Source organism: Drosophila gunungcola, assembly GCF_025200985.1.
Source record: "Drosophila gunungcola strain Sukarami chromosome 2R unlocalized genomic scaffold, Dgunungcola_SK_2 000004F, whole genome shotgun sequence".
Classification (NCBI taxonomy): Eukaryota; Metazoa; Arthropoda; class Insecta; order Diptera; family Drosophilidae; genus Drosophila; species Drosophila gunungcola.
The window spans coordinates 1,429,840-1,450,289 of record NW_026453167.1 but is presented as its reverse complement, the minus strand read 5'-3'; the positions used below and the strand labels follow the sequence as shown (position 1 = coordinate 1,450,289).

General features: G+C 45.2%; 5 protein-coding genes across 10 annotated transcripts; 2 read left to right on the top strand and 3 right to left on the bottom strand.

Moving 5' to 3' along the window:
- Nucleotides 1-320: 320 nt before the first annotated feature.
- LOC128254332 (uncharacterized) lies at nucleotides 321-17,994 on the top strand. Of its 6 annotated transcripts, none has more exons than XM_052983368.1 (24): nucleotides 321-470; nucleotides 1,701-1,995; nucleotides 4,025-4,820; nucleotides 5,229-5,321; nucleotides 5,379-5,436; nucleotides 7,523-7,662; nucleotides 7,726-7,899; nucleotides 8,204-9,280; nucleotides 9,710-9,794; nucleotides 10,113-10,926; nucleotides 10,982-11,165; nucleotides 11,234-11,345; nucleotides 11,413-11,562; nucleotides 11,620-11,670; nucleotides 11,735-12,044; nucleotides 12,103-12,237; nucleotides 13,693-14,135; nucleotides 14,196-14,787; nucleotides 14,855-15,032; nucleotides 15,102-15,295; nucleotides 15,356-16,949; nucleotides 17,008-17,214; nucleotides 17,279-17,389; nucleotides 17,453-17,994. In XM_052983368.1, the coding sequence occupies exons 2-24, from the start codon at nucleotides 1,970-1,972 to the stop codon at nucleotides 17,633-17,635; spliced, it is 7,707 nt and encodes a 2,568-aa protein (XP_052839328.1). In that variant the 5' UTR covers nucleotides 321-470; nucleotides 1,701-1,969; the 3' UTR covers nucleotides 17,636-17,994. The 6 variants fall into 6 exon arrangements, with proteins under 6 accessions (XP_052839328.1, XP_052839324.1, XP_052839326.1 ...); XM_052983364.1 differs by having other exon boundaries at nucleotides 12,097-12,237; XM_052983366.1 differs by having other exon boundaries at nucleotides 12,097-12,237; nucleotides 14,855-15,036; nucleotides 15,106-15,295.
- Nucleotides 5,354-6,254, bottom strand: LOC128254335 (uncharacterized). Its single transcript, XM_052983373.1, has one exon. It carries the CDS (start codon nucleotides 6,252-6,254, stop codon nucleotides 5,529-5,531), a length of 726 nt encoding a protein of 241 aa, XP_052839333.1. The 3' UTR covers nucleotides 5,354-5,528.
- On the bottom strand, nucleotides 6,324-6,782 carry LOC128254336 (uncharacterized). Its single transcript, XM_052983374.1, has one exon. It carries the CDS (start codon nucleotides 6,780-6,782, stop codon nucleotides 6,324-6,326), a length of 459 nt encoding a protein of 152 aa, XP_052839334.1.
- Nucleotides 6,971-7,497, bottom strand: LOC128254337 (uncharacterized). The gene has a single exon (XM_052983375.1). The coding sequence runs from the start codon at nucleotides 7,416-7,418 to the stop codon at nucleotides 6,984-6,986; it is 435 nt and encodes a 144-aa protein (XP_052839335.1). The 5' UTR covers nucleotides 7,419-7,497; the 3' UTR covers nucleotides 6,971-6,983.
- Nucleotides 17,995-18,091: 97 nt separating the features above from the next.
- On the top strand, nucleotides 18,092-20,438 carry LOC128254334 (SET domain-containing protein SmydA-8). The gene is made up of 4 exons (XM_052983372.1): nucleotides 18,092-18,215; nucleotides 18,271-18,341; nucleotides 18,408-19,674; nucleotides 20,289-20,438. The coding sequence occupies exons 2-4, from the start codon at nucleotides 18,289-18,291 to the stop codon at nucleotides 20,436-20,438; spliced, it is 1,470 nt and encodes a 489-aa protein (XP_052839332.1). The 5' UTR covers nucleotides 18,092-18,215; nucleotides 18,271-18,288.
- Nucleotides 20,439-20,450: the final 12 nt, after the last annotated feature.

Sequence of the window (20,450 nt, the reverse complement as noted above, 5' to 3'; positions counted from 1 at the left end):
CAATCAACAAGTGCATTTACCTTAAAATAAATATTTGTTATATACCGCCTATTCTGGATATCAAACACGAAACTGTTTTCTGAATGGTTTAAGAAACTCTTAATTTGCTTGTTATTTCAAAAAAAGTAACATATTAACATTCATGGTGGTCGAATTTTAGCTAAACATGACGCGCAAAATAATAAGTACAATTAAGTACAACTCCTATATAAAATGAAATAAGTTTGGATAACCCCCGTTGTACCTATTTTTAGGTACTTGCTTTTGTACAAAAACCCACCACCCTTTCCAACACTGCTAAATATGCCCGATTCTCTGCGCTCTTTTTCGTCATTCCAATTTTTCAAGCTGAAAAGAAAAGAACGTCGTGTGCGTGTTTTGATGGCGCGATAAGTGGAAAAAATAAAAACAATTTTTGCAGCTTTGTGAAAATACAATTGATGGCAAAACGAGTGCGTTTAAAGTTTAAAGTAAGTGCGTGGCGAAATTGGAAATGCGATGAAAGAATGATGCGCAGCTCGCTACGCGTGAGCTCACTGCAACAACAAAAGCAATAAAAAAAGAGACTTACACACCCACACACTGGCGTATAGTCGTATGGAGTACAAGTGCATTTGTGGATATTCGTCAACGACGGAAAAGTTTATTCGCGAGCTTGCAATGGCCAATTGCCAGGGAATATTATACGCAAATTTGTCTAAAAATGATCTCTAACCTATTGCACGCAGACAGACGCAGCGCGCTTATAGGGGCTAGTGTATGACGGCATATGTATTTATTTTCCAGTGAGTGGCGTGTCAGTGTGTGTGTGTGCGTCGAGTGCTGAACTCTTGAACTGCAGTACATGGCTTTAATTCGATTTTAGGGATGTGCGGCTTGGCGGATCGGGCGGCGATATAATTAATGAGTACACGATAAACACTGGACTTTTTTCGAGACTCCGATTCAGTTGTTTTTCTCTAACAAGTGGCGGCGGCAGCCATATTGTTTTGCCTTGCGTTTGCGGCGATGATCGCACTCGCACCCCCACACACACACGGATCAGTTTGTGTGTATACATATTTATTCAATTAAATATTTGCGTTTAATTAAAAAGCAGTGAAACTGCAAGATTTGATTTATTTGGGTAAACAAACAAAACAGTGAGCTTAGTGCGAATCGTTTTTTTTGGTCACGCTTATTGAACAATCAGCTGTTCAAATGAAAAATAGGCGAAACTGGAAAGGATCGTTGGAATTTTCCTGCCTGTGTGTATGTCCGCTTAGTATTTCAATAGTATTTATTTTTTCGGCCAAAACTTGTTTTCCCCCAACCCCAAGTCGTCATCCATTAAATGTTTCGTGAAAACTAGTCAGCAAAAAGCACAACAACAAAAGCAGCAACAACTGCTGCCAGAGAGCGAGGGAAAGAGCGTTCCAGAGCGCAGACGTTAACGGAAGTGAGAGAGAAAAAGAGCGCGGCGAGAGAGGGATTTTAATATGTGTGGCTTTTGCGCAAGTGTGTGTGTGCTGTTTACTTATCTGTGTGTTGGAATAAAAACAATGAAATTGCAAGGAGATCGCTGCCTGCATTTTAACCCTCCCACCGCATCCTACCTCCCCCTTAACCCTTCATCGACCCACCCACCCAAAAGCACAGAAATATTTTAATGTACATGCATTAATGGCCATCATGTCTTCAACGAATTTGTGTGTGCACAGGTTTAAGTGAATATTAGCAGTGCACAATATATATATAAATCCGATTGAAAAGTGCAAGAAAAACCATAAAAAAGAACTAAAAGCAACGGAAAAATAACTTCTGGAATAATTTCGGGCCTTTTTTATTAGCAAATTTAAAAATAGCTGCGAAAACATTCAGCTTCAACTGGTGACTGGGAACTATCCAACTTCGAGTGGCTTACGCATGCCTTTGAATTTGCATCTTCGCACCCGCACAGCAGCCAGCAAAAGCCATCGCAGAAAACCCTATGGATGACCCATCAATAAAAAAACGGTAAGTTCAACGGTTGCACAGCCTTTGATTTCGCCCGATTAACCATATTACTCAGCCTTAATTGCTCGAATAACGATAAGTCTTTATCTTTCACATTGCATTGTCCTCGGGAGTCTTAATAATTGTTATTTTCCCTCTTATTCGTACGCCACAATCGATTATACATATGAACAAGCAGTATAGATGCATTTTTAATGCAAATTTCGAAGGCAGTGTCAACTGGTTGTGACGGATACATAATTTAAATGAAATCATAGAGTTATGCGAGTAGTCTAACAAAAAACAACTAAAACTCAAAACCTTAGACTCAATCAATTATATGTTAAAAACAATGTAGTCTGACTGTTTCTATGGTAGCTAAGATATATAGTCAGCAAATTTTAATAAAATAAATTATAGCATTACAGTTTATATACATTTGTTTTGTTTTAATTTCTAAAATGTATTCTGAGGTCTTTGTTTTTAAGTAAGTTTAGTGTTTTTTTAATGCATTTCCAGCGAAACATAATTTCTGTCGTCGTATATAGCCCAGTCGAAATCATGAGATAACTTCGCATTAGATCACCCATTAATTTTTGTAACAAATTACTAATTCATTTGACCCATGATTAGTCACTTAACGTTGTTTAAAAAATGCCATTTGGCGAGGTAAAACTTTTTGCTGTCTCACAGTTCTGAAACGCACTGTTTGTTTGCTGATTGTTTTTACCAATAGTGCCCCCAAGCTTGGGGTTGTTTCTGTTTCTGTGCGATTTCGACTACCAAATGGATGACTTAATACATATATACTCGCACCAACTTAGGGAGCGGCCAGTTTTCACATTTTACCATTTATTTATTTTATTGCCACCAGGGGAAGTTTTAGCCCAAATGGATTGGCGAAACCAATGACTTTCTAAGCATGCTTGTGTGTGCATATTGTGGTGGTGTTTTAACCACGGATTGTTTAATAAGCATGCAAAATGATTTAAATCTTTTAACAGCTCGACTAGGTGTTACTCATTTGGTTTTGTCGTTAGATTTGTGGACTTTAACTGGTTTTATTTAGCCAGTCATCGGGCTGCAGCGAGATTTCCTCATAATTAATCAGCTAAATTTAGACAGAGAGAGAATTCTCTAGATCAAACAGAGAGACATGTTATTGACATGGGCCAATCAGTCAAAAAAGTTAATGTAAACATTGTCTTTTTGGAGGTCTTGTCCGGCTGCTATGGAAATATCTCATCTTATAATGATGAATTCACCAGGCGGGAAATGAGCTTCTATTATAGTCCGCTATATACATAGAGAGGTCTTGCACGTACATCGTATATCAATTCCATTCACATGCAAAATGATCAAATAAACAGCAATTAAACTGTATCTATTCTTCTGGCTGATTTAATTTTAGCTCAATTAAAAGAGACCCACCAGCGAGGACAGATCGCTTGGCTTTGGCCGTGACTTTCGTTACATGTTTGTCGCATTCACGGCGAGTTCTTGATTAGCCACTAATCTAGCTATCTGATTTAAAAAAAAAACAGCATATCGCAGTATGGGAATTGCTGCAGAAGAAGTTTCGTCATGAAATGATTTAGCATTGATAACCTTTTCTTAAATGATTGAACTGAAAATTTATTTTTTCAATTCCAAAACAATAAAAGTTGTAGGGTAAGGAAACTTAAAAAAAAATGTGTGGGTATAACCATAGAAGGGCTTATCTCAAAAGTTTACTTAGTATTTATAAATAAGCTCAATAAATAAAATGATTATAATATTAAATATATTAAATATTAGAACTCATTAAAAAAAAAAGAATAAATTGTTAGTGTAATATACAAATTTCATTAATACTCTTGGGCTATATAATAGTTATTGTATTAGTATTTAATTTATTTTTTTAATTTTATACATACTTTTGGTAGGTTCATATAAGTTTTTTTTAAGGAGTCTTTATTATGATAAAAGACTGATAATCAATTTTGTAGCTCCCTTTAAGTTCTGTAAACTGAATTGTTTATTAAATATCATGTTTCTTTCCATCTCGCAGGTTAATAGATTTGTATACTGACGAACATGAATACGATGAAGTTCAGGAGCTGCCAGAAGAGTCAAGCATTCAGCCACCGGAGTCATCAGCCAGCAATCCAAGCACGAACGGTGCCAGTAACTCAGGCCCTGCAACTGCAAGTAAATCAGGAACAGCAGCAGGAGGACCATCATCTGCGTTTGAACCTCAGTCACCAGCCATAGCCATTGTTGCGGACTCAGTTCCCGAGCTGCCAGCGCCCAAGCAGAAATCTGTAAAGAACTCCAAGAGCAAACAGAAGCAGAAGCAGTTGGCCAACAAGTCGAAGATACCGCGTTCCCCATCGCTGGCAAGCAGTCTGAGCAGTCTGGCCAGCAGTCTGAGTGGTCACAGGGATCGGGATAAAGATCGGGACAAGGATCGAGATCGGGAGAACCACAATTCCGTGCCTCCGCAGACGCCGCCCTTGCCAGCGAGCTACAAGCAGAGCCAGATGAATGGTGACTCCACAACTGCAGCCGGTGGTGGTGTTTCTGCCCCAGCCACGCCCACATCCGCCAACAATAACAATGCGAGCAACAAGAACGGCAGCATAATGGGCGGGGCATCGGACAACGCCAATTCTGTTCTCCAGGCACCAGGTGAACGGAGCAGCCTCAATCTGACACCCCTCTCCCGGGACCTGGGTGTCGGTGGACATTCCCTGGAGCCCACGACGCCAGCGACCACGCCGACGACGCCAAGCCTAGCATTACCAAAAAATTTTCAGTATTTAACCCTGACAGTGCGCAAGGATGGCAATGGATACGGCATGAAGGTGAGTGGTAATTGAGAATACATTGCTGTCTAATAAAAGGGTGAAAAACGTTTTTTCAAAAATATGCTTAACCATTTGCTAACTAAAATAATTTCCTGTTTTGGTGTATGACGACTCTATTAATTGTCACAACTTATTGGCAATACAAAGGGTTTTAAAGACTATTTGCTTAATATAAATATTGACCTTTATTGCCTTAAGAAATGTTGAAACTTTGAAAGAAAAGTGGATGCATGCAACAACGCCTAAAAAAGTGTGATAATGCCTAAAGGCATAATTGCACCAGACTTTCTTGCCTTCAGGCTACTTAAGTAAAGTCAGTTTTGTCATTAAAAAGAAAGTAAACAATGCAGCTGATGGGACTATATATAATACTTTTCGTAAACATTATCTAATTTGTTGTCGCAGGTTTCCGGGGATAATCCTGTATTTGTGGAAAGCGTTAAGCCCGGCGGAGCAGCCGAAATTGCAGGCCTGGTTGCTGGCGATATGATACTAAAGGTAAGTTATTTTTAACTTAAAAAGGGTTTCCATAATTTTAAAAATTACTTATTAAAGGTAAATGGCCATGAAGTACGCCTGGAAAAGCATCCAACTGTAGTGGGTCTTATAAAAGGTAAGTAATCACAGCCCGATAAATATGTTAACCAAATTTATAATGTCTATAGATGAGTACAACAAATTTGGCGAGATTTCTTGAGAGGGTTACTAGCCAGCGGTTTCACTAGGTGGTTTTCGGCACTGTTTGCAAGATTTTATGGGTTCCGAGCGGGCTTTTGGACGGGGCTTTTCGCTGCATGGACACCTCTTTTCGTTGCTAGGGAGTCTAGGGCATTGGCGTTCGTTGTCCTTCAAATTCTCCGCCTGCCGTTGCTTGCACTTGGAACACTCGCACGGCGGTTTCTTGGGCAACCGGGGCTCGTAGATGAAGCTATCCCTGTTACGATTGCATTCGGGTGGAATGAGAGGAGCCCTCGGGCAGTTCTTGTCCTTGCAGTGAGGCGGCACCAGTCCTTTTGGTCTGACCAGAGGCGTCTCGTCCAGCTGCCCCTTGGATATGGTGATCTCCTTCTTCTTGGACTGGCTCTCCTTGATGTACTTCTGTATGCTCCCGATAAACGCGGTCACATAGCCAGGGACCTTCTCCAAGAACGCTGCTAGTCCAGCGGGAAAGACACTGAGGACGTCAAAGACCGATTTAACAAACTGATTGTAGTAGTGGATGCCAAAGAACGTCCATTCGCCCTCTGGCGGCGGTCGTGGAGGGCAGATATTCAGCTTGCTTAGCGCCCGATCGGCATATGGTTCGATATGTTCCACAGTGTCGTCGAACACTTCCTGCGTCCTGTCAGGAGACTCCCACACGCCGTAGTTCTTGGTGGCCATGACCACTGCGTAGACAACGCCCGCCCGCAAAATCAGACCCACAACCATTTTAACTAGCGCTGCTGGAACCCCAATCTCCAAATGAGATGTTCAAATGCTTTCGAATGTTTGACAGCTCTAGGGTGACACTCTTTTGCCGCATGTAAAGTCATCCTTGATCTTGGGTGATCGCACTGGGCGCCGGGACTTTGTTGGATCGGGAATTTGCATCTCTTGAGGAATATCTTCAAAAAGTATGTCATAATGCTCCGAACGATGGTCTCCATAGTACTTGGACCGCTTTGAGTCTTTACTTTTGGAGTTCATTGTTAGTGGCTCGAATCCATGGGCTAGAATCTTCTGGGTCTGTTGCTTGAAATCCTTTGCCCAGTCTGGCATGCGAAGGGAGAAGTAGAATCCTCGCTGAAGAGCCAAGCTGCAGTTATGGGCAGCCAGGAAACTGAACTGGCCGTGGCTTTCTTCTAAAATAGGAAAACCCTTTCTGCCAAGATTCTCGGAGGCCAGCACCTTCTCTTCTTTCTGGCACATGGTAATCCCCGCGAGGGCACCCCATTGAACAATTAATTTATAGGCCATGTTTTATTATAATTTTGGTGTGTATTTTTGAATTTGTATTTATTGCCTGTGTTATATTTTAACAACTAAATTTTGAATAGTTTTTAAAAGAACATGTGTTGATTACTTCTTTTGCAAAAGTATTCAAATTCGGTTTTATGATTAACACGGTCCAGAACTTGAACTTCGATTATTTTGGCCATTTATTAACTTGTGTGGGTTCTAATCACCCTTGAAGAAACGGCAAATGGTATTGCCCAGATTTTCAGCCGCTCGACTCCAGTAGGATGGGATCTTTTTGAGAGCCAGCCAAGTGTCATAGAGCGCATCGCCCACACTTTCGCTTAAGGGCTTTGGAGGAGGCTCACAGATGCTTCCCCGGGGGCAAAACTTTTTCTCCAAGTCCTCTTTTTTGCGTTGAAGCTTTCGTTTGTCCTCATCATCGAAGAAAGTATTCTGATATTCAGTTTTCTCCTTCTTGTCTACTTTTTTCTCGCTGGAACTCTCCGTATCAACAGTTTCTTCGGTTTCAAGTCTAGGTGGTGGAATACTACCCTTAAGTTCGACTGGTTCTGGATCGTCCCAGACACCGAGTTCCTTGCCCAAGTAAAATGTCCCGGCTAAGAGCACAAGCTTTATGAATCTGTTGAGGAACATTATAAATTTGGCTAATGGAGGTTTCTTCTAAAGTTCATTATGTAGGCAATTTTCCTAAAGAAAGACAGGCTATTCAAAGCATTGTTGTTTTTGATTTATTATAGCTTCTACAACTGTGGAACTGGCAGTGAAGCGAAGTCAGAAGCTAACGCGACCCACTTCCGTGTCCGTGGTGACGCCCTCGACACCCATTCTTTCTGGACGAGATCGCACGGCTTCCATCACTGGACCACAACCAGTGGATGTGAGTATTGAAAGCTTAGATTTTACCCTTAGAACTATTTGATTAACTTATGGCCAATTGCAGAGCATCAAACGGCGGGAGATGGAGACGTACAAGATCCAGACGTTGCAGAAAATGCTGGAGCAGGAGAAACTCAATCTGGAGCGTTTGAAGAGCGATCAGAACAATCCCAGCTACAAGCTGTCGGAGGCGAACATCCGCAAACTGCGCGAGCAACTGCATCAGGTGGGAGCCGAGGTGAGTGAGGGGGTTTTCTTCATAGGGTTTATCCTCTAGGTAAGCCAGGTCAGCGAAGTCTCCATAATCCCCAGGAATCCCCTGTCCCTCGCCAAGCAGCTCTATTAACCCAGCCAATAATAAAAGTAATACAAGCTAACAACGCTCTTTGGCTGTTTGCGCGCTCAATAAAACGAGAGTGTTCCAAAGGGAATCAGCTACAGCTAAAATAAAAACCGAATGATGCTACATGATCTCTATATCTTTCTCTTCCATCTCGTGGCATTCTAACGCACAACCCATGTTAATGGAAACCCTAACCCAGGATGCACCGACTGTTAAACTTCAGGCGGCCGCCGGCAATAAGAACACAGCATTACTAACGCCCAACCAAATCCAACACTTGTCCGCGTCCGCCACTCACAGCAATCAGCAATTCCATCAACTTCACCACCACCACAATCTCAATCTCCACAATCTTCACAACAACAATTATCCGCCACAGCAGCAACAGCAGCAGCCAGCTAGCACTTCACCCGCATTCCTGTCCCTCCTGCCGCGTTCCCTTTCGTCCCTGTCGCTGGGCACGCGCAAGAACAAGATCGAGAAGGACCTAACCCCCTCCTCGTCTCCGTTCGGTCTCACCACGGACTTTCTGCAGCAGCAGCGGCAGGAGGCCATGTCGCAGTCCATGCACCAGCAGCACAGCAGCACGCCCACCTCGCAGCAGGCGTACTTCCATCAGCAGCAGCATCGAGGATTCAAGGATTCGTCTGGACCCTCGTCAAAGGGCAAGAACAAGTTCCTGATTTCGAGGAGTTTGATCGAGGAGGATGTGCCGCCGCCACTGCCGCAGCGGAATCCCCCCCGGCAGTTGAACTTGGACCTGAAAAATGGCAATGCCACGCACCTGGTGGCTCCTGTTTCGGATCTCGATCGGGCCACCAGTCCCCAGTTGAATAGGTCGCAGCAGCAACCGAGCAGCACAGACAACAGTCCGAGCAATGCCAAGTCGTCAAAGCGATCCAAGATAAAAACGAAGGCCTTGTCCGATCCCAAGATGTCCACCCAGATGTTTCTGCAAATGGAATCGGCCTGTGCAGCGGGTGGTGGGGCAGCCGGAGGAGGATCCATCGAAGTGGACGGTGGTCCGCCACCGCTGCCTCCCCGTTTGCCGGGCATGATGACGGAGGACATGAGCCGTGGCAGTTGTCAGAACCTGGCGCAGCCCAATTCCGTGGGCACAGCCTTCAACTATCCCCTGGTTTCCACCACAACGGCCGTGCAGAACGACAACCTGAACATAGCCTTTCCTTTGTCCCAGCGGCCAAACATTGTGCAGCAACTGCAGCAATATCAGCAGCAGCAGCAACATCAAATGAGCGGTGGCCAGGCCACAGGCGTAAGTAGCTAACGAATCACTCGATGATCACTCTATCTCTCTGCCAAAAAAAAAAAAAAAAAAAAATTACTGCCAAACAACCTAATACACTAATACCCTTTCCATCTCTAACATTTATCTGTTTCATGCTTCTAATTATTTAATCGACGCTATCATAAGTTGCCAATGTTAATAATATTAATTTTAATTAGCTTTTCGCTAGCTCAACTAACAGCAACCGAAAACAACACCACCTTTGATTACACATTAAACCTGAATAACATGCAGGAAATTATTATTGTTATTATTTGTGGGAGATGTAGACTTTGAAAGCTATTTGCAGGTCAAATTATAATTATTTGTTATTTATTTACGACTTCGGTTTGAATTATGTCAAAGAACCTTGACCACTGCAAACTTAATAATTTATCAACTCTTTCAAATTCTCAGGCCTTGGGACAGACACCGAATTTGGTAAAAAACAAGCATCGCCGAGTTGGCTCTTCACCAGACAATATGCATCCACGACATCCGGGTAAGAAAATTAATACAGCTTTGGTCAAAATAATGATAGTGAAACAATGTAAAGTGCTCAAAAAGATAACTTTAAGTCTCAGATAAACTTTTTTTTAACAACATGGATTAAACAAAAAATGTAATATTTTAGTTTATCAATAAAAAAGAAAACTGTTAATAGTTTTTTTAAAATCACTCTTCAATATACTGATTTTAAAAACATATTTATCTTTTTTAGTTCGCCCCACCAAAATATACAAAACTTATTATTGTTCCACACTGTTATTAATTGCTATTTCCAAAAGCCAAAAAAATTATAATACTAAATCATTTACAGATCGCTTGACAAAAACTACTTCGGGCTCGTGGGAGATTGTGGAGAAAGATGGCGAGGTCTCTCCGCCCGGAACACCGCCTCCGCCGTATTTATCCAGCTCGCACATGACTGTGCTGGAGGATCCCAACGAGAACTGTCGCGGAGCTACAGCAGGAGTCTTTATCGAGTCGCATCAGTTTACACCGATGGCAGGAGCCTCTTCGCCCATCCCGACGTCCCTACATTCCGGCCACATACAGGCGGCCCAGTCGAACGACACGCAAAGGGAGATCATTTCGATGGAGGACGAGAACTCTTCGGACATGGAGGAGCCCTTCATCGACGAGAACGGACCGTTCAACAATCTGACGCGTTTGTTGGAGGCCGAGAACGTCACCTTCCTAGCCATCTTCCTGAACTATGTGATCTCGAACTCGGATCCCGCGCCACTTCTTTTCTACCTGATCACCGAGCTGTACAAGGAGGGCACCTCCAAGGACATGCGCAAGTGGGCCTACGAGATCCACTCGACATTCCTGGTGCCACGTGCTCCCCTGTCGTGGTATCGCCAGGATGAGTCGCTGGCCCGCGAGGTGGACAACGTGCTGCAACTGGAGTTCGACAAGGTGGAGATCCTGCGCACCGTCTTCTTGCGCAGCCGCAAGCGGGCCAAGGATTTGATCACCGAGCAGCTGCGCGAGTTCCAGCAGAAGCGCACCGCTGGCCTGGGCACCATCTACGGACCCACGGACGAGAAGCTGGCCGAGGCGAAGACAGACAAGTTGAAGGAGCAAATCATCGACAAGTACTTGATGCCCAATCTGCATGCGCTGATGTGAGTGCTTTCGTTGCCATGGTTTTCACTTACCTAACAGTTTTTGCCCATCTAGTGAGGATGAGAATGGTTCGCCGCCGGAGGATGTGCGTAAGGTGGCCTTGTGCTCGGCCCTTTCCACAGTCATCTATCGAATTTTCAACACTCGTCCGCCGCCGAGCAGCATTGTCGAGCGGGTCCACCACTTTGTAAGCAGAGACAAGAGCTTCAAGTCACGTATTATGGGCAAAAATCGCAAGGTGAGCTTTATAGAATGCAACATTTCTTCTACATCGAACTCTTGAGTTACAAATCTATCACCCTGCAGATGAATGTTCGTGGTCATCCATTGGTATTGCGTCAATACTATGAAGTGACGCACTGCAATCATTGTCAGACGATTATCTGGGGTGTGAGTCCGCAAGGTTATCATTGTACAGGTGAGCGCGCCTCTCTTAAAGTTGCTTTTTAAAATCAAATACAATTCCATTGGTTTCTCTGTGGCAGACTGTAAATTGAATATACACCGCCAATGCTCGAAAGTAGTTGACGAGAGTTGTCCCGGTCCATTGCCCCAGGCGAAACGTCTAGCCCACAACGATAAAATCAGTAAATTCATGGGAAAAATTCGACCACGCACCAGCGACATTACTGGAAGTAAGTCACATTGACTAGGTATTTGTATAGACAAATATATATTATTTTCCCTTTAAGATGAGAAACGCAGTCGCCCAGATGAGGATGTGGACGTTGAGTTGACTGCAGGTACGTTGATTTAATGGCACACTGACTATACCCTTACCTATTATAAATATCTGCTCGATTTTAGATCGCGGACAGCCGTCGATAGTGCGCCAACCTTCGGATCGTCGGCCGGATGCGAACATATCGATACGCTCGAATGGAAATACATCCTGCAACACTTCGGCGCTGAACACCACCGACCTGCAGAGTTCGTTTCACGGCAGCTGTGCCAACGACAGTATTAACCCCGGTGGTGCAGCCGGATGCAACATGGATCTGTCCACGAGTGTGGCCTCTACGGCTCCGTCGAGCAGTGGATCCGTATCCGCCGGCCTGAGTGCGTTTACCGAGCTGAATGCACCGGATGCAGTGGAGAAGGATGCACGTAGGGAGCGGTAAGTAATGGTAGAAGCGTTTTATGGACAGTAAAATAATGTTCTCCCTCAGTTACAGTCAGCATCATCCGAAGCATAAAAGCGCGCCAGTCTCTGTTAATCGCTCCGAATCCTACAAGGAGCGCTTGTCCAACAAGAGGAACCGCAACAGTCGCCGCAAGACCTCTGATCCAAGTTTGTCGTCGCGTCCCAAGTAAGTTTGTGTCCTTTGGAATCGATTTCACTGTCTTTACTACCGAAGAAAATAAACGAAAAGAAAAGAAAAGAAAAGGAAAGAAAAGAAAAGAAAAGAAAGAAGGAGAAGTGCTGACTGACTGACTGACCTACTGTCTTTATTTCTTGTCCTCCTTGGCCGTCTCATCTTACCGAATAAATTCTTCCACTCCTTTGGCCTTTGCCCAGGCGGGCCACTCCCTAAATCCTCTCGGCTAAAGCATTTTCCTACTCTTTGGAGCGGTGGCCAAGTAGCAGCCGGATATTAATTCTACTAATTAATGTGAATTGCGTCGCAATATATATGCTGTCTGTCAGTGAGCAAACTTTCCACACAAACTTTCCATTGCATGTTTATTTGAAGAGATTCGCTTAAGTTTGAGTTTTTAATTAAACCATATTTGAGTTGGCAAGGCTATGATTAGCAGACACTGCATTAATACCTTCTAAATGGAATCGCCCCAGGGTATCTAGCCTTCGACTAGCCATTCTCACTGCCCACCACCACCACTTCCAATGTTTACGGTGACCATTACAGCATACGTATATGTGTCATGGGATGTGGATGGGATATGGGATAGTTGATTAGACGCCGGCATTGACATCGATTATATTCTGTCTGTCCGCCCCGCAGTCGGCACTGCGATGTGGATGTGGATGTAGGACACACCAGTCCAGTCCCGGCCAGTCCTCTCCCGGTCATGCTAGTAGTCAATGCCAGGTCGCGTCCTGGCTTCCAGCTATATCGCCGTTTCTCTGCTTCCTGTTGACAAACTGTTCGAGCCACTGGTTCCGACATATTTTCCTACCAACACCTGCCAGCTCGGTGGCCTTTTTAGTGGCACTTCACGCGTTCGAATTGACTCATCACTCGGGCAGAGGAGGAAACAACTTCAAATTTTACAAATTAATCAATCCCAGGCGAGATAATGGAAAGAAATATTCGTTTTAATCGCAGTAAAAGTTTTAAAACAACTCTTAATTTCAACAGTTTCAAGTAAATAAAATACGTTTAATACGTTTGCTCATTTGTGAATGCTCAAAGCTTAAGTTTAAGTCATTTTTTTAATCGAAATTATTCTCTAGTGCAGTTCGAAGAACTGAAAAATACTGTTTTTATGATTTGTGTATTATATAAGGGCCTTTAATTAATTAATTTAAGGGCCTTCCAATTAATTTAAAGGGCTTTAACAAAAAAAAACAGAAAATCAAGATTAAAGTTCTTTAAATTTTGTTTAACTAAATGAGTGTTATATTAATAGTGAGGGCTTGTATTTAAAATCTCTGTAAGCTCCTTGACGAAATGCATAGCTTGCGATTGATAATGTGTGATTAATTAATAAATATAAACATTGCAGTAATCTTATCTCCGCAATCTTTCCCATTGCATTACTGCAAATTCGTTCTAATTATGATTTCGATTTGTGTCTTTCAGCGATGAGCAACTGGACTTGGGTTTGGCGAATGCCAACTATGTGGCCAGTTCCAATTCTAGTCTCTCTTCAGCTGGAGGCAGCGAGAGTCCCAGCACTTCGATGGAGCACTTTGCTGCCACTGGTGCTGCCGGTGGCGTCCAGGTACCGCCGATTGGGCTGAACCACAGCCAGCATCCACACCAGCTTATCCAGCAGCATGCCCAGCTGTACTGCCAGCAGGATTCCTTTCAGGCGGGTTTGGCAGGAGCTGGAGCAGGTGCAGGAGGTAGTACGGCCAGCAACTCAAGCTTCTGGAATGCCGGCCATCCGTTGGCCAGGCAATGGAACCTGGAGAGCGACGACGAGGACGATGTCAACGAGGCCGACTGGAGTTCCATGGTGGCCGCCGAGATGCTGGCAGCTTTGACGGATGCCGAAAAGAAGCGTCAGGAGATTATCAATGGTGAGTTAACATTTCCTTTGATTAAGACATTCTACTATATTTTGTTATATTTTTTTGAAGAAATCTACCAAACTGAACGCAACCATGTGCGCACCCTCAAACTGCTGGATCGTCTGTTCTTCCTGCCACTCTACGAGAGTGGACTGCTGTCGCAGGATCATCTGCTGTTGCTGTTCCCGCCCGCACTGCTCTCGCTTCGTGAGATTCACGGCGCCTTCGAGCAGCGTCTGAAGCAGCGACGCATCGAGCAAAACCACATTGTGGAAACCTTGGGAGACCTGCTAGCCGACATGTTCGACGGCCAGTCCGGAGTTGTGCTCTGCGAGTATGCTGCGCAGTTCTGTGCCCGCCAGCAAATCGCCCTGGAGGCCCTGAAGGAGAAGCGCAACAAGGATGAGCCGCTGCAGAAGCTGTTGAGGAAGTCGGAGTCGCACAAGGCATGTCGACGGCTCGAACTGAAGGACTTGTTGCCCACTGTGCTGCAGCGTCTCACCAAGTACCCTTTGCTGTTTGAAAACCTGTACAAGGTGACGGTGCGATTGCTGCCGGAGAACACCACCGAGGCGGAGGCCATCCAGCGAGCCGTGGAATCCTCGAAAAGGATTCTCGTCGAGGTCAACCATGCCGTGAAAACAGCCGAGGATGCTCACAAGTATGTAGTACAACAAAATATATATATATTTCTATGTCAATTTACTTATTTCACCCAAATTGAATAGATTGCAAAACATTCAGCGCAAACTAGACAGATCCTCCTATGACAAGGAGGAGTTTAAGAAGTTGGACCTGACCCAGCATCACCTGATCCATGACGGAAACCTGACGATCAAGAAGAATCCTAGCGTCCAGCTGCACGGCTTGTTGTTTGAAAACATGATCGTATTGCTGACCAAGCAGGCAAGTTCACATTCCATGGCACAATACAACTAAATGTTTAATTTCCTTTTCGAATTTCTGTCTTGTTAGGAAGATAAATACTATCTAAAGAACCTGCACAACCCGGCGGGGTTGACCAATAAGCCTGTTAGTCCCATTATGAGCATCGATGCCGAGACTTTGGTGCGCCAAGAGGCGGCCGACAAGAATTCCTTTTTCCTCATCAAGACAAAGACATCACAAATGTTGGAACTGCGTGCGCCCAGCAGCTCGGAATGCAAGACGTAAGAGAGCTATCCAGAATACATTTGGTTGAAGTTAATTTTAAATACTCTCCATTGCAGATGGTTTAAGCACATCTCGGATGCTGCTGCCCGCCAGTCGAAGAATCGTTCGAAGAACGCCTCGAACAGCCATGACACGAGTACTAGTGACCCAGCGCTCACTGCTATTCCGCATTCCAGCACCAAGGAGTCGCTGGAGCTGACCACCGATTGTGCCCAGCCAATGGCGGCGACAGCCACGGTGACCACCACACCCCTGGCACCCATGCTACCGATAGCCACTGTGACGCCGGCTCCAGCTACGAACAATGTTAGCTCCCTTACCGGCGTGCAGCTGCGTAATACGCAAAAGGATGTGGTGGCAAATGAATCCGATGCAGATTATGTCAACACACCGAAGCCACAACGTTCGAGCCAGAATGAAGTTAATCGATCCATGTCCATACGGAGCACTGGGGAGCCCAGCCAAAAGTATTCCGCAACTGGATCATCAGAGGCGGCAAACGACGTCACATTGCGCCACTCTCAGTCGGCGCGCGAATCGGTTAGGCCAGGATCGAGTGGCGAGGAAAGGAACTCCACCTACGGCATGGTGGGTGGTCACTCCAAGCGCGATAGTGCCAGCATAGTCTGCTCGAACAACTCGAACAACACGCGCACGCTGCTGATGCAGAGCCCCCTGGTGGAACCCACGGCCATCCAGGTCAGCATCAGTCCAGCCCACACGGCGGAACCCGTGCTGACGCCGGGCGAGAAGCTGCGGCGCCTGGATGCCTCCATCCGGAGTGACTTGCTGGAGAAGCAGAAAATCATTTGTGATATCTTCCGTTTGCCCGTGGAGCACTACGACCAGATTGTGGACATTGCCATGATGCCGGAGGCCCCGAAAGACAGTGCAGATATTGCCCTCGCTGCCTACGATCAGATTCAAACGCTGACCAAGATGCTGAACGAGTACATGCACGTGACGCCCGAGCAGGAGGTCTCAGCGGTGTCCACTGTGGTCTGTGGCCACTGTCACGAGAAGGAGAAGCTGCGCAGGAAGGTGTTGGCGTCGGCGGCATCATCCTCATCGCCGCCACCGCTGCCGCCGCCGAACAGGCAGCATGCCCAGGCCCAGGCCCAGATACCGCCATCGCGCCTGATGCCCAAACTACAAACCCTTGATCTTGACGAAGTTGCCATACACGAGGACGATGACGGGTACTGTGAGATCGACGAACTGCGCTTGCCAGCGATACCCTCCAAGCCGGCACATGAGAGGCCCACCACGCCACTGGCTCCATTTAAAACTGAGTCGAAAACTTCACCATCTGTTGTGCTAGAGTCGACGAAACGCCAAAGCATGGAAGTTGTTCCTGAGAGTCTGCCAGTGGAGAAGGCAGAGATCGAGGCCGAGGTTGTGGCTTTGGCAGAGAAGGAAGCACAGGTTTTGGATACACGACCTACTACAAGTGAACCAAGTAGCCAAGACAATCACAATACGGAGGCGGAGAGCACCAAGGAAGTGGCTGATTTGACGATAGCTGATAATGAGCTGCCGGCAACTGCATCAACTGATGGGCTGCCAAGCCAGAGTAGCGAGATTAAAACAACAGAAAACGAAGAAAAACAAAATCTTGTGGCGGACGAACAAGTGGCCAACGACAGAGCCGTAATTATAAAATTGATCTATTATAAACACCTATTTTAATAAATGTATTTTTTTACAGATCGAACAAGTGACAGTATCCAGAGTCGATAGCTCAACGCAGACATCACCTATAGAAGCGGAAAAGCTACCAACTGGAGCTGGAGGATCGGGCAGCACCTGTGGGCCGAATCGCATCCAGCATGCCAGTGTGCTGGAGCCGAGTGTGCCTTGCCATGCACTCAGCAGCATTGTGACAGTACTGAATGAGCAGATTTCCATGCTTTTGGTAGGTTTAATAACTTATTTGAAAGTCTAAAATAGTTCTCTAAATAATACTTAAATAATAACAGCCAAAAATTAACGAGCGCGATATGGAAAGGGAGCGATTGCGAAAGGAAAATCAACACCTGCGCGAACTTCTAAGTGCGCTGCATGACAGACAGCGAGTTGATGAAGTAAAGGTATGGGATTAAAAACTAATTTTAATCCTTTTCTAGTCAACTAACATTGTTCTACTCAAAAAGGAAACTCCGTTTGATCTTACGAGGCTGATGCATGCTGAGGATGTAGAGTTTGACGATGACATTGACGCCATTTCCAACAGTTCGCTGACGCCAACGCCCACGCCGATACCCACGGCTTCACCTATTGGCCAAGTTCAGACACCGGAAGCCATTAGAGTTAACAGCACTGAGGATGAGGAATGAATAGGAAACTTGTTTAACTTTTTTTTTGTATAAAATACATATTTGTTCTGTTTTTGCCCCCCTACACGCATTTGACCAATTGAATTGGCGGCGTCTGTGTTTTACAAGTAGCCTTTCTTAGAGCATGCCTTTTACTACTGTTAATGTAGCTTCATTTGTTTTCCTAAAATATATATATGATGTATTCCACAAGAACACCGTAACACACTTTGAATTAAGCCTAACAATGTCCCCTCGTAAAACTAATTAAATACATATATATATTCATATTATCGACTTAAAGAAATATCAGCTAAATACACAATGTTTGATACATTTATAAAGAGAACAATAAACCATATAGTTATTGAGATTGAAAATTCGAGTGATATAATTGTACCCTGAAGTAAAAATTAAGCGAAAAGCAGACGCGTTAGTGCGGCATCACCTCCTCCAAACGACTGAGTCTATAAATAAGTCAGCATCTCGTTCGATCCACGCACGCAATTAGCCAAAGTACTTAGCCAAACGACAGGGCTCCTGAAAAAGAGGGAAATTCTTTTTCCTCAGAGTATATTTATAATTGCTCGGTGCGTTTGGGGTGAGTAAACGAATCAGTAGCTAACCAGAAACCAACTGAATACATCTCTCGCCAGGCAGCACATACGTAATCCATGCAAGACTTTGGCGAAAATATTCAGCAGGCTCATAATGAAAAGCTGGGCAGGTGAGTTGAACTTTCTTTTTATTGTTTAATTATTAATTTTATTAATATTTTAATATTCCAATGCAGGCATCTGGTGGCAGCGATAAACATTGAGCCAGGAGACACATTGCTGGAGGAAAGGCCCTTGTTAGTGGCTCCCCACTGGGAATGCCACCAACTTAAGTGCGCCCAATGCCTGCAGGAATCGTATGTAATGTGCCGAAGGTGTCAGGTTTTTCCGCTTTGCATGGACTGCGGCCAACACGATGACTTCGAGTGCGAGTTCTTTGCCAGCGGAGCAGGAAAAGCCATCTGCAAGGATATTCTGGTGAAGAACTATGGCATATGTGGACTGCTGAAGCTGCTCCTTCTGCTGGACAATCCGGAGACAAAAGGCGATTGTCAAGGGCTTGTGGAAACACCCATAAATCTAAGCGATTACCGGGATGGAGAAGGCATGTGGCAGGAGCACGAGGAACTGGTGGTGCGCCCACTGATGGAGAGTGGCCTTGTGGCGGTACTTCCCGCCCAGCAACTGACCTCGGATACTCTGCACGCCCACTGCATCCGCATCGACAGCAACTCCTTTGAGGTGACCGCCCGGGATGGCGATACTCTGAAGGGAGTTTTCGTGTGCGGAGCCAGCTTGCCGCACAGCTGCGTGCCCAACACGGTGGTGGCCCTGGACGAGCAGTTCAACATGAAGCTATATGCGGCTGTTTGCCTCCAGCCTGGCGACATCATCTACAACTCCTACACGAATCCATTGATGGGCACCAGCCAGAGGCAGCACCAACTACGCCTGAGTCGGAGATTGGAGTGCTCCTGCTCGCGATGTCTGGATCCCACCGAGATGGGCACTCACATGAGCAGCATGAAGTGCAGAGAGTGCGAAGGCGGATTCTCGGTTTGTGAGATAGAGCCCAATGGAAGGCTGGGCGATTGGCGTTGCCCGGACTGTGGAGCTCTGCTAACCGCCGCCGAGGTCCACGAGCTACAGGCGGAGGTGGGGGCAGCCTTGGTCGAGGCCCGGGGAGAGCTGCAGGTCTACGAATCCCTGCTGACCCAGTACGGACCACTGCTCCATCCCAATCACTTCATGTTGCTGGACATCAAGCAGAACATTGCCAGCATCCTGCGGGCGGCGGCACTGATGAACTCCATGGAGCAGCCGTGCAAGAAGCTCCTGGCTCGACGCGTCGAACTCTGCTCCGATCTGCTGCCCGTCTGCAGGGCGGTGGTTCCGGGCATTTCCAAGCTGTATGCCATCGGTCTGTTCGAGTATCTGCTTGCCTTGGTGGAGCTGGTGGAACTGCAGTTTGCCGAAAGTGATCTCAACAAAAAGGAATATGTGGTGGGTTAATCGAATGAGAGCATTTTGATATTCAGGGAAATTTTAAATCCGTTAGTAATAGAATATATTGTATTCGTTTAAAAGTGTGTAACAGGTGGTAGTAAACGTGTATATTTTATTAATCAGGAAGCAATATCTGAGCCCATCAAGACATGTCCGTCGGAACTTTAAGATTTGGGAAACTATAAAAGGCAGACATTAGGGATATAACAACCAAATCTGAGGTCAAATTAGACCAAGACCACTCCAAAGCCCACAAATCGAGAAGCTTTTTTCATGTCACGCTAAGATTATTAGAGGCCAGCTATTGAATGTATGTTATTCGTTGAATATCCAACGACTCACCAAAAATGTTTAAAATCAAACCAATATTTTAAAAGTTATTAGGAAAGGTGTAATTATAATTAAAACAAGGCTTATATATTTGGGAGAGCGGAAGAGAGCGAATGAAAGCTGTTCGCTCTTAGCTTGTAGTGTTGACCGTGTAGTTCGGCAGATGGCGCCACATAAAACCCGAATCTAAAAATTGTTTAGCTGAGTAACTGGTATTTTATAGTACACGGCAATAAATTTGTTTACTCACTAACTTTTTAAATCATAAAAATCTATTTTAGGCCCATTTAAGGACGGCCAGCTTGGTGGCCAAGGAAGCGATGGACCTACTCCGCTTTGAGCCAGAAAACTCGGCAGAAGGCTACCTTTCCGACCGGATTGCCATGGAGCTGGAGCGCATTGAGTCCGATTTGAAGAAATACGGCAGATAGTTGGACTTACAT

What these genes read in the sequence shown, in the direction of transcription:
- LOC128254332 (XM_052983364.1), top strand. Translation starts at nt 1,970, where the DNA reads ATGGATGACCCATCAATAAAAAAACG. An exon ending in GCGTCAGGAGATTATCAATG is followed by an intron (nt 14,136 to 14,195) that starts GTGAGTTAACAT and finishes ATTTTTTTGAAG; the next exon opens with AAATCTACCAAACTGAACGC. An exon ending in AAGTGGCCAACGACAGAGCC is followed by an intron (nt 16,950 to 17,007) that starts GTAATTATAAAA and finishes ATTTTTTTACAG; the next exon opens with ATCGAACAAGTGACAGTATC.
- LOC128254336 (XM_052983374.1), bottom strand. Translation starts at nt 6,782, where the DNA reads ATGGCCTATAAATTAATTGTTCAATGGGGTGCCCTCGCGGGGATTACC.
- LOC128254337 (XM_052983375.1), bottom strand. Translation starts at nt 7,418, where the DNA reads ATGTTCCTCAACAGATTCATAAAGCTTGTGCTCTTAGCCGGGACATTT.
- LOC128254335 (XM_052983373.1), bottom strand. Translation starts at nt 6,254, where the DNA reads ATGGTTGTGGGTCTGATTTTGCGGGCGGGCGTTGTCTACGCAGTGGTC.
- LOC128254334 (XM_052983372.1), top strand. Translation starts at nt 18,289, where the DNA reads ATGCAAGACTTTGGCGAAAATATTCAGCAGGCTCATAATGAAAAGCTG. An exon ending in CATAATGAAAAGCTGGGCAG is followed by an intron (nt 18,342 to 18,407) that starts GTGAGTTGAACT and finishes ATTCCAATGCAG; the next exon opens with GCATCTGGTGGCAGCGATAA. An exon ending in TCAACAAAAAGGAATATGTG is followed by an intron (nt 19,675 to 20,288) that starts GTGGGTTAATCG and finishes AATCTATTTTAG; the next exon opens with GCCCATTTAAGGACGGCCAG.